At 38.2% G+C, this 19,697-nt stretch overlaps 3 protein-coding genes across 4 annotated transcripts in view; 2 read left to right on the top strand and 1 right to left on the bottom strand.

Annotated features, from left to right (window-relative positions):
* The first annotated feature begins 513 nt into the window (after window positions 1-513).
* LOC106074731 (uncharacterized) lies at window positions 514-3,864 on the top strand. Its single transcript, XM_056017847.1, has 2 exons — window positions 514-774; window positions 2,751-3,864. Exons 1-2 carry the CDS (start codon window positions 708-710, stop codon window positions 3,662-3,664), a joined length of 981 nt encoding a protein of 326 aa, XP_055873822.1. The 5' UTR covers window positions 514-707; the 3' UTR covers window positions 3,665-3,864.
* A 1,542-nt stretch (window positions 3,865-5,406) lies between these two features.
* Window positions 5,407-13,389, top strand: LOC106074732 (uncharacterized). Of its 2 annotated transcripts, none has more exons than XM_056017493.1 (3): window positions 5,407-5,582; window positions 9,850-9,890; window positions 12,362-13,389. In XM_056017493.1, exons 2-3 carry the CDS (start codon window positions 9,872-9,874, stop codon window positions 13,165-13,167), a joined length of 825 nt encoding a protein of 274 aa, XP_055873468.1. In that variant the 5' UTR covers window positions 5,407-5,582; window positions 9,850-9,871; the 3' UTR covers window positions 13,168-13,389. The 2 variants fall into 2 exon arrangements, with proteins under 2 accessions (XP_055873468.1, XP_055873470.1); XM_056017495.1 differs by lacking the exon at window positions 5,407-5,582 and adding an exon at window positions 9,677-9,695.
* Window positions 13,390-18,511: 5,122 nt separating this feature from the next.
* LOC106055995 (uncharacterized) overlaps window positions 18,512-19,697 on the bottom strand; it is a 47,154-nt gene continuing 45,968 nt past the window's right edge. Inside the window, exon 21 of the mRNA XM_056017833.1 lies at window positions 18,512-18,758. Within this exon, the coding sequence (XP_055873808.1) occupies window positions 18,728-18,758 (31 nt within the window). The 3' untranslated portion in view covers window positions 18,512-18,727. The remainder of the gene's footprint in view (window positions 18,759-19,697) is intronic.

Genomic DNA, 19,697 nt, shown 5'->3' with positions numbered 1-19,697 from the left:
TCTCAAATACATAAATACAGGACCTTATATGCATAAATACTGGATCTCAAATACATAAATACAGTATATTAAATACATAAATACAGGAGATTACGTACATGAATACAGGAGCTTATATACATAAACACAGGACAGACATACATAAATACAAGAGCTTTTTTTCTTTCATTTGGAACTTTGATACTTACAAATGGGAGCTTGTAAACATAAATACAATTATATACATATAAGCACAAATTCATTATTCATGTCCTCCTTTATTTTGTATTGAATTTAGACCATATGCATGCATTTAATGTAACTCATATATATAGTCTATGATGTAACTACATAGATTTATAGCCTCTACTACTGCACAGTGTCTCTACACATTCGCTTAGCGTGTCATCAAAACACGGAAGTGAAACGTTGTATGAACGAAACAAAGTTACTTTCACAATGGGGGCTGTTACAAATGGAAATATGTGTGCAAAACAACAACGGATATCCCAGTACTGCTATATATAGAGAATTCCCAGGCTTAGCAGAGCCTAGCGCTTCTTTAAGCCAATGTAGCGTGTTGTGATAAGAGTCACTCTTGTGATAAGCTATAGAAACTCCAGCCTTTAGGTTCCTGAGAATGGTGTGGTCTTAGTTAATAGAATTAGACGTGCAGAAATCATAAGCTATTCGTTGCTTGTTTATTACAGAGTCGTATAAGAACTAGAATGAGTGATATCGAAGGCCCAGGGACCACGACTACACAGGCTAGAACAGAATTAAATCTTTTACAAGGTACTAGATCTATATCTATTTATGCGCTAAACATTCTAGATATAATAATACCGAGTTTAGTTAATTGTTAATGAAATTATAAATAATAATAATAATAGTATTAGCAATATAGGCACATTCGTCATCCCATATGCTAGGACAAATGTGTACAAATACTCCTTCTTCCCTAGTGCTATTAGAGCATGGAATGGGTTGCCTGAGCTAGCCAGGAAAACCAGTGACTTGGCAGAATTTAGGTCATTGGTTAATATGCATGACGCGTAGGACGTAATCATCTTCTTTTTTGAAGTAACGTCTGTATTATATAAGATAAGAAGATAAGATATACCCCATTGTTATTTAAACCGAGGGGATGATAACAACTGACCTCACAGATACATTCAAGGCTCTTAACATTCCAGGAGCATTCTCGTTGCCTGTCAGAGGGCGGTACTTCTGCAGACCTGCCACATCACCAGAACATTTGTCAGTGGACACTGATAAAGGGACTACAATGAGTTTCTTTTCTCTTAAACGAAACTCGACCCTTGGCAGTGCCAGAGAACGAATATTCGTATGTTTCTAACATAATAATAAGGCGTGTCTTCGAGTCCGAAGATAAGTGAGAAAGGCCGTATTTCCCCCTGGCTACTCAGCCTCATCTGTGACCTACATTGTAAATAACTAATACAAATAATTGCAGATATTTAATAAAACAATTCAAATAATTAAAAAGTACTTAAAAAATAAAAAAAAATCTTATTTACTGCCACATCTCTCAATACTGTGAGATTTATCCCCCTTTTCTATATCTAGCTCAATGATAACCACGATCTACGAATTGTGCAAAGTTTCAAAGCTCCACTGTGAAGTGAGAGAAATAGCGTGCTCTAGCTGACAGACAGAGAAAGTTACGAAAAGTCTTGTAAGAAAAAAAACATCAACAAATAAAACAGAAAGAGATGCAGAAAGCAAAGACACTGAAAGTAAAATTCAAAATGAAAGATCTCAATAATTAAACAATTTCTACCACAGTTCCAAATAATCATTCACAAACTCTTTGTCATTGATAAATTACGAGAAAATAAAAGCCAGAAACGGGATAAATCTTATCTTATAAAGTACAGACGTTACTTCAAAAAGATTACGTCTTACACGTGTTCCTAGTTCACCCTTGACCTATCCCTTAGTCTGTTGGACCGTTAGGCCACTACACAAGATTAGTCGACCGTCTTTCTCCATTCCTCTCTGTCTTTTGCCTTGGGGAGAGCCTCCTACAATCGCAGGCCTCTACAACTTAGTTCTATATCTTTTGATGTTCACTTTTAAGTTTTAATATATAGTAAACATAAATATATTGAGACATATTCTAAATATGAACTTTGATATATAATTTTGACAAAATGCTTGTGGAACATTCATTGGAATATACTTTTGATATTTATATAGTTATATAGTTAATATAGTTTTGATATATACTTTTAATTTAAAAAGCTTCAGTTTAATTTTGATACATACGTTTGAGATATATCGTTGACGATCGTTGACTTGTAGCACCAAACTGCTGGTAGTCATCTAAACCGCTGTTTCGTAAAACTTGAAAAAACTTGAATAAATTATTTTTTTAGCAAATCTAAATGTAACCTTTGTTATAATATAGACAAATTCAACTTGAGATGAAATGAAATAAATATAGTAGACTTTGGAATAATATAAAATGGTATTTTAAATAAATTTCATTATAAAAACACGTCTTTTCACTCTGGCAATCTGGAGCCGTCTGTGTCCTAGCCAAGACAGCTGACGATAAATGCCGCTAATCTTGCATCATTCACACTACATAGCCACAAACCAATTGTTAATCTCTTCCCAAAGTCGCCATAAAAACATACACACACTTCACAACAATATATACTTGTGACAAATGTTTTTGATATAGCTCTATAGATCTAGACAAAATCTAGTAACTGTCTCGTATTTTGATGCATACTTTGCAGGTAACCACGAGTGTGAGGTATCCTTTAACGGTGAGGCAGGCCTACATGTGTATCGCAGTAGATGCACCAAGAACCCTAATCACTCGAAGTTTATCCCGTTACCCAGCTTCACCGCCTCTGACCTCCCTTTGCAATACGGCGACGAGGACATTGTTCAGACCGTGAAGCTGAACGCATCTCTCACTGTGAGGATATGCTGTACTCAGACCAGCTTGGACAGACCGCAGTTCTTCGCAGACGACTTGCAACCGTTCCCTTTCTATAACTACCAAGGGAGGCCCTTAACGCGGACGGGAACAGGACGGGCCTGGAGCACCCGGGTGTTTAAAGACTCTGACAACACACCTTGCCCATGCTCCAAATGCACCGGAGTCGGAAACAAAACATGGGGTCGAGTTTCAGTCTACACCGCTCGGCATGTCGTCTTCGACAAGCACGAAGCTCGAAACACGAGCTGCCGATTCGGCTATGACAGTGAGGAACATTTACGGGACGGTTTGACTGTTGATCTGGAGGGGGTAGATATCGGCGTGGCTGATCACCATGGAGACGTGTGTGAAATCATTTGCGTCACCCACGACGTGGGATTAGTCGAAAAGATAACACAAGCTAGAATCAGTCTGATGAAGCTGAACGCAAAGATCTACAACAAATACCGGATGGCAGGGGATGAACACAGGCTGGTCATCATAGTCTCCCATCCTCACGGGTGTTCGAAGCAGGTGACTGTCGGGGAATGGACTGCTAAAAATTCTGTCAGAGAAGCAGAAACTGCGTACACTTATACCACAGACACCTGCCCAGGGAGCAGCGGGGCTGCTGTTTACATTTTAGGGCGGCTGGGCGTCGGATTCTGTCACTTACACAGTGGTAGTACCAATCAGGGTAACGTTAGTGGGTACTGGATGAATTAATGAACTCACGAAATAGTGAATTATGAATTAATGGAAATACTAGTACGCTGCCACGCTACGGAGCATAACATTTGGAAATGGATATTGGATTCAATAAATTAATTACTTGATCATTAATTACTAATGGTGTCAACACAACCACGCCTTCCATAATAAACGTATATTACAATGTGTTGTTAGTCTTTTTGTTGGGTTATGATAATTACTGTAGGTAGGCCAATATTAGAGTATGCATCCTCTGTTTGAGATCCATCCACTCAAGAAAACATCAAACAACTAGAAAAAGTACAAAATAGAATAGAGAGATTTAAAACAAACGAGTATTCCAATTTGATTAGAGTAAAACCTTTAGTAAAATCTCTTAGAGACACTTCAGGACAGAAGAATAAAAAGTAAAGTAGCGATTGTACATAAAACACTTAATCATAACTTACAAATAGAAAACTAAAACCTAATACAATACTCGGAAAGACACGAAGATAGAGGTATATTTCTTATTTCATACGCTAGGACAAATTCGTACAAGTGCTACTTCTATCCCTTGTGCCATTAGAGAATGGAGTGGTTTGCTTGAATCATAAAGGAAAACTAACGACTTGGCAGAGTTTACGTCACTGATTAACAATTATCGTTAACGTAACTATCTTCTTTTTTGAAGTAACGTCTGTATTATATAAGATAAGAATATAAGATGGGTTAGCATTATAAATGTGAGTTGATTAAAGTTATTTTTCTTTAGTTATGATTTTTTATTATCTTTTAGCTGTCACTCAATGAACTGATGTGGGCAGCCCCTCCCCCTCTCTAGTCTCTCCCTCTCTCTCTCTGTCCCTATATCACTCTTTGTCACTCTCTCTCTCTCTCTCTCACTCTCTCTCTCTCTCGTGATCATTCGCCATTTTCACTCAGAATGACAATTATTCCTAAGTAGGGGAAATTCAGAGTTATCAATCATCTTGCTAGCCTCACAGCACCATTATGTGGACCACAAGAGTTTTATTAGGAAATAACACTTCCACCTGTTTTGAGACATATAGATCTAGTTGAAAGTACCGAATTCTTTCGTTAGATAAGGCTAATCCAAATGCACTGAAAAAAAAATATATATTGCTTGTTTGATATCCTAATTGCATAATTGAAGGGATCAAAAGTGAGTTACAATACATACTGATGATGAAAGCGACAAGCTGAGAGGTAATATACTAGTCTATACGCACACTGAAGCCGCATAGCCCTTATTCTTTATTGGGAGCCTCAACAACTAAAAAAAACTTATTAAAAAATGCATACAAAGTATTTAAATAAAAAGGATGGAAATTGTTATAAGACGGACACGAAGGTCTACTTCTAATGTATCATGTCCTTAGCATTAATTAATTCAATTTTCATTAGAGCCCTCAGATGAGAGTAGGGCCCTATGCAAAATACTTGACAAGGGTCTCCTCAAACTTAAATCCGGCAGCTAAGCCTATGAATAAAGTTCAATAAACATATACACACATATCTCCACTGAGGTTATCAAATGTGTTGACTTGAATCAATCATTTTCTATTTTAAAACATTTTAGCAGTTTTTAAGGAAGATAGCCCTCTATATAGCTAAAATTAGAAACGGTAATTCCCCCAAGCTATTAGTAATTTGTTGTTGACCCCCACAGAAACACAGCGAAGTTATTTTCTTTCATTTGACGTTATGTTAGCGGCAGTCAATTGGTGGTTAGCATGACCTTCACCTTTCACCCCCTCACTCCCCCACCCACTAGACCTGGCATATTCATCGTGTTTACAATGTTGTATTTTTCTATTCTACTGGATTGTGCATGTAGCTAGATAAGTCGTATGCACTTTTAGAGGACCGGGTGTGGTCTACACAAGAATAACTCATCATTATTCGAATACAGGTCTTTGTTCGTACATAGGTAAGTATGGTTTCATTTCCTGTGTTTTTTTTTTAAATTAGTTTAAAAGGGAGATTACAATGAATTGTCCCATAGACATAAATAAATATAGACTGGAAAAAGGAAGTAACTTCATGTAACTTGAAAACATGTATATCTAATGTATTCGGATTTCCGAATTATGAAAAGTTACATGATCTTCATTCTTAGAGATTAAACAAAACTACACTGCCTCCTTATTTACAATATATATATAGGTGTGTATCAAAGTTAAAAAAGCACTTTTATACTGCTCATAAATGCTGTATAATAAAGTACACAAAATTGTAAGTCACAAATTTTCGTTTCATAAAACTCTTTAATTGGCCAGTCTATATTTATTCATGTCTATGAATTGCCCCTTTAATAATTCTCGATTAGCTAACAATTTAGTGATAATAAAAATGTTATTGATGGTGATGATAAATAGCGATGATACACCCCCCACATCTACAAACATTATTATAAGTTATGATAATAATAATGTTTATGAAGATATTGATAATAAATCAATGGGACAGATGGCCTTGTAAACTTCGGTAGAATATAACTTTTGGTTCAAGTCTGTTGGTTTACATACATTTGTTTATCCATGTGCAGACTGTGGCGTAAGTAGGGATCTGAGGGCCGGGGAGGGGGCGTGACCTCTTTAGGGGCCCCTGCATTTTGGCATTCGTCATAATGAAATGAGAAAATGACGTGATATGCACTGTAAAGACACATTTCGGGCACTCATTTGGGGGGAATTTTCAAATTTTGACGCGTCTCCCCCCCCCCCGCACCAACCATAGCTACGCCACTGTGTACAGCCACATTTCTTGGTCCGTATCCTTCTACCCTAAGTGCTACTACAGCATAGAATGGGTTGCTTGAATCAGCCAGGAAAACCATCGACTTAACAGAAATTAAGTCATTGATTAGCATGCATGACTAGATTGACCTACGGGACAAGCGAAGAACGTAATCATCTTTTTTTTGAAGTAGCGTCTGTATTTTCTAAGATTAGATTCACCAACATCAGACCAGGTCAGGGTACCCGGAAGACAAATGTTTCTGTCGCTGCGCTGGTGATAACGCTAAGCATATCAGTCGTCTTAATCTCTGGCGACATTTTTTTTTTAAACTTAAAGCACTAAACATTTCGGTAGTTCATGAGTCATTGATGTTACCATTTGAAAAGCATTTTTATGTAACTATAGACTTCTAAACAGCCGCAACAGATACAGAAACTAAATTACTAAATTTAGAAAGCCTTCAGGACAGAAGACTCAAAAGTAAAGTAGCAATTATACATAAAACACTGAACCATAATCTTCAAATACAAAACCAAAATTTAATAAAATACTGTGAAAGACACAAAGATAAAGGCACACTCCTCGTCCCATATGCTAGGACAAATTTGTACAAATACTCCTTCTTCCCTAGTGCTATTAGAGCATGGAATGGGTTGCCTGGGCTAGCCAGAAAAACCAGTGACTTGGCAGAATTTAAGTCATTGGTTAATATGCATGACTGAATGCATGACGCGTAGGACGTAATCATCTTCTTTTTTGAAGTAACGTCTGTATTATATAAGATAAGAAGATAAGAAACACACACACACAATTTCAAGAGCCTTATTTCTCATGAAGTTATCATATAAATAAAACATCATATCGGCAGCAGCCCCCTAGACAGCAAACAGAATTAACAATTCGAAGAGTTCTTTCAACTGTTAGGTAAAGATGGTAGTGAAATTGACCCCTTGATATTAGTCTCGTTTCTATATAAGTAAGTAAAATGAAAGTTCCACTTGTAGACCTTGCGATCTATAGGGCAGATGATGTAAAGGGGAATCCGTTTCTGTGGCTAACTGTTAACGAGGGTGTCATGTGGCCAGCACAACGACCGCCTTTACTGTTCCCCCATTAGTGTCAGGTACTCGTTGGAGTTGATTGGGCTCAGAGGCGTCCTAAAAGTCCCTAAATTCAAATTCACCGAGATTTTATACCGAAACCCTTTGGTTCGTAAGCAAAGCGCTTTACCACACAGGCACCACACCCCCTCTTGTAGTTAAACATTTGCCTTCAATCCAGGTCAAAACGGTGAGCGGGGAAGGGGCGATTGGGCGAAGTGGGTCATTAAAGAAACTGATGTCAGCAACACATGACTGCGGCACCTTTTAAGAATCAAGTTTTGTTAGGTGACCTAAGCAGTTGACACACAGCCCTGTGTCAAATCAACATATCGAAACTTAAAATTTATTGATTTGGAACTATAGAGGCAGGTTGGCTTTCAGTGGCGTAGCTAGGGTGGGGGGATGAGCAGGGGGAAGAATTTGAAAATCCCCCAGTGACCCTATTGAGGCCCCCCCCCAAAGTTTTTTTTTAAATTAGAAATTAAATCTTACGCAAAATGCAGGGGCCCCCTAAGAGGTCAAGCCCCCCTCCGGAGCCCCCAAACGAAAGTTCCTAGCTACGCCCCTGTTGGCAGAGTTTCAACTGGACGAGAAGGGGTAGAACTAAGTTGTACAATGTTTGCACCAGTCAGACATACAGACGGACAGTGTTGATATAAGTTTTTTTAAATAAATCATGATAAATATAACAAATCATGTTGCAAAGCCTAGTTTAAATGAAATGTTGCTTTAAAAGGGACATTGTTTATTTGATGATTTGACGTCATCGACGTCTCTTTGCTTGTTTTGTGTTTTCATTTTTGACAGGTCTTGAAATGAGGAATTCCCTTTTTCTAATTATAGGTTGATGGTAAGCATGTTTTAGTAAGCGAAATAATGAGCATTACCAATCCGAAGTGGGGGGGGGGGCTAACGAATGGAGGTCGGTTCAGTAAAGGCTCTTTCCTCTCCTCATCACCATACATGATTTGTCGATAGCGCGTGAAGCTAAACACATGTTACATGTTCGAATCCTGACGACCGCAGAAACTGCAGTTATAAAGTTCAATATAAATACAAAGTGATGATTGTAATAATAGAGACATATTTCTTATTCCATACGCTAGCAGTTGAACAATTTCGTACAAGAGTTGAAGTCATTAATTAACACGCATGACTAGATTGACACGTGACATGCGTAGGACGTTATTTTCTTTTTGAAGTAATATTTGTATCGAGCGAGAATAACAAAAAGAATAGTGTTTCTTAAATATGTATTCTCATTGTAACAATGTTGCAGTGTTTGCCCTCCTAGCAGTGTGGGGGGGGGGGGGTCTGGGGTTAAAATCAGGTTAATTTTTGGTATTCTAAATTTCCATATTTTTTCGGACTTATAATGGTTACGTGACATTAGGTGGGTAAAGTAAAGGCGATTTGTCGTTAGGCTGACCACTTGATATACCGTCACGTACACGTTAACAGTGGCCCGTAGAACTAGACATGACCGTTACAAGATCTGCCCCTTAGATCGCAAGATCTGAAATTGTTACATCACCTTTTTTTTTTGTTTCATTCTAAAACATAATAAATTTATCTGTATAATACCAATTCTAAAACAATAAATTTATCTGTATAATAGAAATTGTAAACCATAATAAAAATAACAATAGAACAGTAATTGACTATGTATGATTTGTAATTAAAAAAAGAAAAAAAGTAAAGTACCCCTCTTTCAGACCCTGCTGTCCATGAGCCCATTCTCTTGCTGACGGTTAACTGGGGGCCACCACATCGACCAAACGCCCTTACATTCCCCTACGAAGGTCAGCCCCCCCCCCCCCTCCATTAAGGGTTGGTCGGACTTACGGGCGTCCTAAAAATTGCGAAATTCGAATGATTAGAATTGCTTGAAAAATATTTCGTATTAAAAACATTTTTTTGGCCGGGGGGGGGGGGGGGGGGTCGAGTTGTAAGAACAAAATTCGAGAACAGCTGACCTATCATTTCAAAGTTCTTCCAGTGCATTTCTTAGTTACGGTACACTGTATGAGACTTAGCACGCGTGTTAACGAAAGAAGAAATTCTAACTTAATTGCAATTTATTTTCTTCGCCCACATTTTGCTTTTATTCAATATTCAACCTTTCCACGACCTTGCCACTCGCTTGTCTGTCGTATAGTTTCCGTGACATTGAAATGGCTGATCTCTGACGGCATAAGGTCAGTGTGTTACCTTTGTCCCGAGATTTTCAAAGCACTTTGCCAGTGTAGGGGAAGTTATAGTTAGCTTCTAACGTCACTCGATACATTCTTCCCAGTTAATCAATATCGGATTTTATTTTGGGATTAATTCTGTTTATGTATTTGGTTTCAGGAGGAAGTAACTCCCATAATAGATGGACACAGACGACCAAGGTAGGTTGCCTTTCTTGAAATTGTACTACATTATTTATTATGTTAAATACATACACAACATACATCTTTTAATTTTTGAATTCTGAAAAGTAAGTAGATAATAATTATTACATTACAACATTTATAATCCTTAGCATTCCTTATAGGACTCGCGTAGAAGATCGATTGGTTGGACTGAGGATGATTAATGGATAATCCGAAATATCCAAAAGTTTTTAATAAATAGATCCCGGTCAGGCAACGGCCGTTTGGCTATCTATAACTCTTTCTCTCCAGAATTATTTACCAAATTCTGGTGGAATCAACGTTGGTATCGTCAGTTAGGAGAGAAAGAGTTAATATCCGTGTATTTGTGTACGGTTGTGCCCTACTCCTTTTACAAAGCTGTTAATAACTCACGCAGTCTGTCTGTCTTTGTGTCTGTCTAGATGGATTTGTTTACACTTTCCTTTTTCTAACACTTCTCATTCTCGGATTAAGTTAAAATTTTGTATTCATAGTGTATGTCTCTGTGAGAACGCGTTGATCAATGGCTGGTAAACACATTTGGACAATAGACTTTGTAAACCTAGAACTACACTTTTTAGCGGCATTTGATTAGAATCAGTACCGAGTTTCTAGTAGGCTGACCACCTAGTGACCACGCCTGATAATGGTCCCGTGCTGAAAAAAAAAGAGTATATCTTTGTTAAGTTCTATTTTGTATCTACATAAACGAAATATTTGTAAACTTTCAAAGAGAAATACAGATTATACATATAACCAACTTGAGTCTAGAACATTAAATCATTATGATTACATCTGTGTCTGTCTCTGTTAGAAAAATCGGTTAATTCTTTAAACTTGAAGTACACTTCGGATATACTTTTTGTAGGACTATCAATCGAATTCAACGCTTGAACTTCTATTCAAATGTGAGTTCCAGAAACGTTTCTTCTTTTGTTGACAAGGGAAGTCATTCAGTTCGATCCACTGTCAGCATTCGTATCGATTTCTGTACATAATTATAAAAGAGGGGGGGGGGGCGGCTGGTGCATTGATTGGTGCATTGTCACGACCTAAGCTCCATTTAATTACCTGGTGCTACATGAAGCCTGTGATTTAAAGGGACTATTTTGTTGTGCAGCTTTATTAAAAGACAAACATAGTCAACACTATGACTATAGAACTTAGTTTTAGTTCTAAACTATGAGATCAAGATTCAGACCAATGATATAACACATAAAGATGGAACTCCAAATATAGTGTGCTATGCAAGGCTTGAACTTTCAATATTACAATATAGCTTTTGTATAGGTAGTATTCAATCTTATCTTATATAATACAGACGTTAACAGAAGATGATTACGTCCTACGCGTCATGCATTTAGTCATGCATATTAACCAATGACTTAAATTCTGCCAAGTCACTGGTTTTCCTGACTAGCTCAGGCAACCCATTCCATGCTCTAATAGCACTAGGGAAGAAGGAGTATTTGTACAAATTTGTCCTAGCATATGGTACGAGGAATGTGCCTTTATCTTTGTGTCTTTCTAAGTATTTTATTAAATTTTGTTTTTTGTATTTGAAGATTATGGTTCAGTGTTTTATGTATAATTGCTACTTTACTTTTAAGTCTTCTCTCCTGAAGGCTTTCTAAATTCAATGAGTCGGGTATAACTTAATGAATGAAGAAGATGTTACCTAGGATGATCATTTTATAGTAGTCTAGTATAAACAAAGTTCTACAATGCAACAATGAGCATGTAAGTTATAGGATTTATTTACAAGACGATGTTTCATGTGTAATATAAAATATTCGCAATAATAGCGCTAATACATTTCAATGCACCAAAGCACAGAACTAGGATTTATCACTGTGGGAAAATATTTCGAAAGGCCGGATAGAAATGCGTCACGAGACGAATAGAATACGCGGGCAGTAGTTTGAACATTAATTTGAACAGAATACCGATCGACATTATAAGGATTGTGGTTTGTAGATAACATTTAACGATTAAGCACTTAACTCCTGCTCTTCTACTAGTTTCTAACTGACAAAATCAGCTGTTTATTAGGACGCCATTATGGGTAACAATATCAGTCAACAATGGACACTATTCCTAGCTACAACCGATATAATATATACATAGACATCCTTCCCTTTCTGTTGTTAATTTCGCTAATATGATTTACTTAGATATTTGTGGTTAGGTTGGTTATGTTTTAAAAAATTCATTAAATTATAGAGCTAATAATAATTATAATGTCTGAGTCCGTAGATTGATGAGGAATGCAGTATTTACCTTGGTTACGCAGCCCTAGCTGTGACCTACATATTTTGTCACATTCTGGGCAAGCATAACCATTGTCCGCTAATATTAATAACAAATATTACAAGAGATCTTTTTATAAAGGAACATATTGCATGAATATTGCATGAATATTGCCTTATGAATCACAAAATTTATATTTGTTTATTTTATTTTAGAGATGAATGGAGAGCTTGAAAGCTCGCTTTCCGAGATGCAGAATTGCACGAAGAACAAGGGTCATTCGAACCTGATACCGATAGAGGATTTCTCTGTTGATGACCTGCAGTTCAACTTCAGACAGAAGGAACTGGTAGAATTGATCAAGCTTCTCGGGTACTTGACTGTTAAAGTTACTGTTCCTTATTGCAGCCCAGAGCGACCCAACAAGAGGAGACCCTGTAACGAGAATAGTCCGAGAATCGGTACTGGGAAAATCTGTGACGTCAGGAAAGTGACCAGCCTGTCCAGCAATGAGAGATGCCCTTGTTCTTCTTGCGCCTCCTCCGGTAGTCCGGCAAACTCCTGGGCGGAAATCAAAATCGTGACTTCCTCGAGCGTTGTGTTTGATGACGATGAAGCGCGCCACGCCACCTGCCTCTTCGGATTCGACAACGCAGACAGCCAGGGAGTCCCCCTTGAAGGCGTTGGGATTGCGACTTTAGAGAAGGAAATCTGCCACCTCCAGTGCGTGACCCACGATTTGCAACTCGCCGACGAGCTGGCATCCAATTTAATGGCCTACAAGAGTGGCCGAGTTCGATTCTTCAACGACTACAAGGATTCGAACGTGGAGACGAAGCTGATCGCCGTGGTCAGCCACCCCCATGGTCAGTTCAAACACGTCTCTATCAAAGTGGACCCCTCGACTGACCAAGATGTGTCGCCCTCCAAAAAGAATGTGTTAGACACGTGTGAGGGGTCCCCCGGGGCCCCAGCGTACATTCTCGACAAGGACAAAAACTGGTTATCCACGTACTGTTGACTATACATGTAAATGTGAAGTTAATTGATGAGCTTTATTCAATGATACTTACATTTTGAATTTATTGAAGATCATACATGGTGATACACTACAACTAGCTAGTTGCTTTTTTTGTTGTTTCTTAGTGTGTTCACTAAACAATGTAAAGTGTTGATAGGCTCTTTTGTTATAATAATGATAGACTCAATTTTAGTACGTCAGAATAAAATATTGTCCAAGATATTTCGTTTGTTGCGAATTATAATTTCATTGTATTCTTATCTTATCTTATGAAATACAGACGTTACTTATCTACAATATGAAGGAGGTATAAGACATTCATTGTATGATTTATTTAAAAACAAATGGGCAAATATATGGCACCTTTTTGTCTCGGAAGGCAATGGATGCGCCCAGATGAGTCACTGGTTTTGGTTTAAATGGGCAAATAACTAACGGTAAAAAACGAGATTTGATACAAATACCACGCATTGAGATATTGTTAAAACTATAGCTCGATTCTTTTAATTCTCTTGTCAACAGTGAAATTCTATCTAGAGACCTAGACTGTGTTTCGTGAAAATTTCCAATATTATGTGCACTATCTTTTAGTACAATCAGTGGGTCACAGTACTAAACTTAGGGCGACTATGTTTCATCTCGAACACTTTTTCATGTGGCTGTGAAGCCCCATTTTGGAGAGACACTCCCGTCCACATATATCGCAGGTTAAGGTGGCTTTCGCTTTGGTGGTAGAGGAGCTGGCCATTTTTCGCATTTTACGTTTTTCTTCCAGAGATGAGGCCCATGTTTGTTCGCTGTCCATAGCCATCTTGGTCACTGTCTCTCTCCATCTAGTGCGGTCCAGAGCTATGTCTTCCCAATGGTCAGTATTGATGTTCACTGATTTAAGGTCCCGCCTTATTACATCCATGTAACGAAGGTGGGGGCGAACAGGTATTCCCAGAATCCTTACAGTCCTCAGACAACGGCGCCTGCGCTGGCCTGGACAAGTTCTCCGGATGCAGGACAATCGCATCCCGAAAGTCATCCTTTACGGACAACTCATGACTGGCTCAGGAAAACTTGTCGCCCCCACCTCTTAAATAAATAAAATATTCTCTTCTCTCCACATAGTAAAATGAACATATTTTCTTGGATTAAAAAAAATTATCATACAATTATTTTTATAATTCCAAATACAGAAATCTTATATCTGCTTGTGTGCATCAAAGCTGAATATAGAGATGGATACCACGAGGTCCAATACTGTTGTAAATAATTAAGACAGCGAAAGTTCATAACCGGATTATTGGCAATGTCCATGCTTTCTATTTCTACATAATTTCTAGGATTTGTGGTGGAAAAGTTACCAAATGTAATATAATTAATTATTATTTATTTTGAAATTTTATGTACATCCATGTCCGCTGAAAAACGATATCTTGCATCGAAGCATTATGTTTGCGTGATATCGCAACTTTGTAGGCAATCTCTACTACTGTGGTGCCGTCTTGGTAATAGGCTACCAACCAGCTTCCTCCAGGCGTCTCGGTTCTGGGCGAGTCTCTCTAACTGTCCCCACGTCTCGCCCATCTGCTTGGCATCTGTTTCCAAATCGCGGCGCCGTGTACTCTTGCTAATCCTGTTCCTCTTTTCTTAGGGGTTCCAGGTGAGGGCTTGCCTTGTTGTTATGGATTCTGAATAATATCTACTTCAATGGGCTACTGGTTTGTCACAGCTCCTGATTTGAGATCTCGTCTGGCCAACGAATCATGTAAGGATCTTCCTGCGGCAAGTATTGATGAATACCTGGATTTATATTTTTTCATGGTGGTGACAGCGGTTCTCCAGGTCTTTGCTTCATAAAGTAGTGTCGGTAAACTGTCCTAGCTAGCCATATACTCTCAATGCTTCACTTGTTATAGATACAGTACTCACGTTATTAATAAGAGCCTAAAAGCCACAGAGACTGGCTCCCACGATAACCTGCTAACTACTGTCCCAAAACTTAAACTATAACTCTTATGTCCATATCACAAGGACCTCGGAGCTCGCAAAGACTTACCTGGAACATTACCAGAAAAAAAAAAGAGAAGAGGCAGACAGAGAAAGCGATGGGAAGACAACATAAAAGAATTGACGGGCCTGATATTGCATGAAATTCTATCCATGTTAAAAGACAGAGAGGAACAGATAAAGATGATAGAAATTGTATTCACAAATATTGTCCAGACTTGCTTAGTTCATCCTATTGTGTTTTTTGTGTAGCAATGGCTGAAACGTAATAACTAACAACAATAATAAAACAAAGCTTAGCCTTAGGTGTAGTTGTATGAATTAGTTTGGATCAGTCCCTATAATTAAACGTGTAATAGATCTAGACTTAACAATAATAAATATGTGCTATTAGAAATACTTTGACCAATTGCTTTTGTTTAGCGCTTTTGACGCTATGATCCTACACGTGTCTCAACCAGGTGGGACAAACAAAGGAGGGAGGGGGAGGAAAAAGAGGAGAATGTTACCGTGATCGCTTTTTAATTAAATGCATTTGTTTTTTAAAAGTTGAACCACCTGAATTCGAATTCGAGGGCTCAAGTCTCCTCAAGCCAACACACTAACCACTGTGACGGCGCAGTGCTTATGAAAAAAGAATGTTTTTATAAATATCTATTATTAGTTTCAAATTTTAAAGCGGTGACCTATTTTTCTTTACAATGTAAAAAGGGGACTAATTCAACTAATACCGCCACATTGGTCAAAAACTATTTGTTTCCCTTGTTTAATACCAAACACAATAATTAATTATAAATAGCGAATAACCCTTTACCTTTACCTATCCCTTAGTCTGTTGGACCGTTGGGGCACCATGCAAGATTTGTCGACCGTCTTTCTCCATTCCTCTCTGTCTTTTGCCTTGTTTAAAACCTCTATCAATCCATTCTTGTATGTTGATCTAACTTCGATAAATATCAGCTAAACAGCAGACGTGAGGAATATATATTTATAGCTTTTATATAGCGCTACTTTCATGCTTATAGCATGCTCAGAGCGCTTTGGTCCAATCTCATTTGTGGACCAGTTGGAGGGAGGGGGGTATCTAGGAGTTGGTTTTCCGTGCTGCCTTTAGGCGCTCAGTAAACACAACTCTGCCCGAGTCGGGTGTCGAACCTCGAGCCAAGACAAGCCAAGTTCACTTGGCCTCTCGACCACGCTTCCCACGCTTGATAGTCCTACTTTGAATGTTTGACTACATAGAAGGGAAATAGTCCGATGTCGCCCTCGTCCACTGTATCACGCTATGAAGTATCAATCACCATCATCATCATCATCACCAACATCATCACCAGCTCCATTAGAGTGAGGGCTTGAGAGGCTCAAATCCTCTCTTGCAAAAGCCCTGGACAGAAACCCTGCTGTCTTGCGTAGTGCATACATGTCGCCATACAGGTCGAGAATTTTGGGTTTCCCAGACCTGTCGAGACGGAGATCAGCCAGTCTGGGGCAGTCAAACAGAATATGAGGCACGGTTTCCTCTTCTTCCCCGCAGCGGGGGAAGTATCAATCACCCGTTGTTCTTTGTGTTATGTCTACTGGCTTGCCCGATTGTTGTTTTTGATCTATCGTCACGTCCTACAAAAATGCCAGATTATCGCTAACTTCTACACCTGTTTACAAGAATAACAGAACAAAACTCTGGACTATACTAACTACTGTTAATTTGTCTTTCTGATCTAATAAACCTATTTTATTTTTTGTAGTTTTCAGTGCTTTTTTTTTGTGACTGTACGCACCGGTACGATGTACCGGCACCTTTTTCAATGTGAGGAAAAAAAATATTAATTTTCTTGTATTTTAACGTTTATTATTAATTTTTTGGTAGTTAAAAGTTAGGCAACCCATCTATTTAAAAAAAAAACACTGGTAGAATTAAAAAAAAACAACATAATTACAGTAACAAACCCTTTTACCAAAAATAAATACAATTTGATATATATTAATTACACAAATTAATTGCATCGTCTTCGATTGTTTCCCCATTGTACTTCAAATTGTTAGCTTCCCTAATATAAGGACTAACTATAAATGTCCAGCTCTGTTTTCACTTTCTTACGGCACGGACGTAACATAAAAAAAGAAGATAACGCAGGGGTTAATTTAGAATGTTAATTCGAGGCTTAAACTTTACTAAGTCATTTTTTTTATATCCTGGCTGATTCAGGCAACCCGTTCCATCTTACATTGACACTAAGGACAAAGGAGCACTCTTACCTAGTAAATGGTGTAAGAAATGTGCCCTTATGCACATAATACAGGCGTCTTTGAAAGAGGCAGCTGTAGAGCTCTCACAAAAGCAACGGCAGACGCATTTAGACATAAAGACAAGACACTATTGAAGACAGGCGCAGAAGACGGAAAGAAAACTTAAATAGCCCGAATGCCGACAACGGATTTGTTTGCATGAGATACGTAAAAAAATGCAGGTCGAATCTGGGTATGCGTAGTCATGTGAAACACTGCACTCATCCTTAATCTTCGGAATTGAAGACGTCGCCATTATTATTCTTACTAGTATCAGAGCCCGTATTGATCGCTAAAGAATTTTTAAAAGGTGCTTAAAGCTACATGAACCATTACTATGAATGCAATGGTCCGATTCGACTCTTTAGTATTTCTCACAAAGAATAGTCTTAAAATGATTAAAATAAGTGGTACAGGTTCGGTCTTACAGTATCATAAAATAGAAAAAAGAATAGAAAAACAAATGGGAAAGTAATTTTGATAACAAAAGTGAGTTTATACGAACATCAACTTCTGCTCTTCAGATCTGGAGTTGGCAAGACAAGTTTGGAATAAAATGTCCTTGACCTTGTTTATTTGATCTGTTTATTTCAAATTCTCTCTTTTTTTTTTTAAATACAATAAAATTTATTTTTTTTTGAAGGTAACGATTGTTCCAAGTTTTTTTTTGTTTTTGTAGTTCAGGGCCAGTGAATTTTTCCTTTTCAGAACTAGCGATCTATGGAGCAGACGACTTAAAGGTCGGTTAACTAGGGTGTAATGTGGCCAGCAAAACCGCCTTTACTTTTCCCAAACTAATGTCATGTTCCCATTGGAGGTGGGTAAACTCAGAGGGGCCATAACGATCCCGAAATTAAAAATCCAAGACTTTACACGGATTCGAACCCGGGACCCCTCCGGTTTTATCACTCGGCCACCGCGCCTCCGTTATTCGGAGTACTTGTCTTTATTTAACAGATGCAGGTTGGAGGTGGGGCTTGCATATTGGTTTACTTATGCGTTCTATGTAGAAGGTCCACAACGCTTAAGTCATGTAACAGTAAATACTTTATTAGCCTTTTTTTGTAACAAATTGTGACTTTATTTCTTCTGTATAATACTTTGTGTTTGGGCGACACCATATAATACAAGAAAAAATGGCAATATCAATACTTGAAACACAGATACTGGTAATCTCGATACTGTAAACATTGATGCTGATGGCATCCATAATAAGTGTATCGATGCTGAGAACACCCTTCATGTGAGCATCGATTCTGCATTTAGGGGTCTGCGTTCAGACGAAGTAGAATCTTCTAAGAAACTTCCTGCTTAAAGAAAAAAAAAGTATTATGGTAGAATGGCACTGAGTGGTTAAGAACAGAGTTTGCAATAGTGTATTATAATTTGCTTTTTTTCCCTTCTACGTAAGCATATTCAATTTCTCTACATATAGGTCTTTGTCCTAATTCATTTTATGCGCTTATTAAAGCTTGTTTGTTTGTTTTACATGTTTCTGATGTTCCTTCAGAGTTGAAGATAATGACTTCCTAGTCCAAACCTCCCGCAGGACGACGGGGTATGGGAGCGGGCAGGGTTTGAGCCCTGGAACATCGATAAATCTGAACGACAGTCCAGAGCACAAACCGCACGACCAGGCAGCCATCCTTGTAGGTATATGTCCTACTTAAAGCTTGTAGGTCTATGTTCTACTAAGAGTGTATAGGTCTATGTCCTACTTAAAGCTTGTAGGTCAATGTCCTACTTAAAGCTTGTAGGTCTATGTCCTACTTAAAGCTTGGAGGTCTATGTTCTACTCAAAGCTTGTAGCTCTATGTCCTACTTAAAGCTTGTAGGCCTATGTCCTACTTAAAGCTTGTAGGTTTATGTTCTACTCAAAGCTTGAAGGTCTATGTTCTACTCAAAGCTTGTAGGTCTATGTCCTACTTAAAGCTTGTAGGTCTATGTCCTACTTAAAGCTTGGTGGTCTATGTTCTACTCAAAGCTTGTAGGTCTATGTCCTACTTAAAGCTTGTAGGTCTATGTTCTACTCAAAGCTTGAAGGTCTATGTTCTACTCAAAGCTTGTAGGTCTATGTCCTACTTAAAGCTTGTAGGTCTATGTCCTACTTAAAGCTTGGAGGTCTATGTCCTACTTAAAGCTTGTAGGTCTATGTTCTATTCAAAGCTTGAAGGTCTATGTTCTACTCAAAGCTTGGAGGTCTATGTTCTACTCAAAGCTTGTAGGTCTATGTCCTACTTAAAGCT

This window comes from Biomphalaria glabrata, chromosome 18, assembly GCF_947242115.1.
Source record: "Biomphalaria glabrata chromosome 18, xgBioGlab47.1, whole genome shotgun sequence".
Lineage (NCBI taxonomy): Eukaryota > Metazoa > Mollusca > Gastropoda > Planorbidae > Biomphalaria > Biomphalaria glabrata.
The sequence above is the reverse complement of the archived record's forward strand: the minus strand, read 5'-3'. Positions and strand labels throughout refer to the sequence as shown.

Coding starts and splice junctions, on each gene's coding strand:
- LOC106074731 (XM_056017847.1), top strand. CDS start 708: ATGAGTGATATCGAAGGCCCAGGGACCACGACTACACAGGCTAGAACA. Junction 775..2,750: donor AGAATTAAATCTTTTACAAG/GTACTAGATCTA, acceptor CATACTTTGCAG/GTAACCACGAGTGTGAGGTA.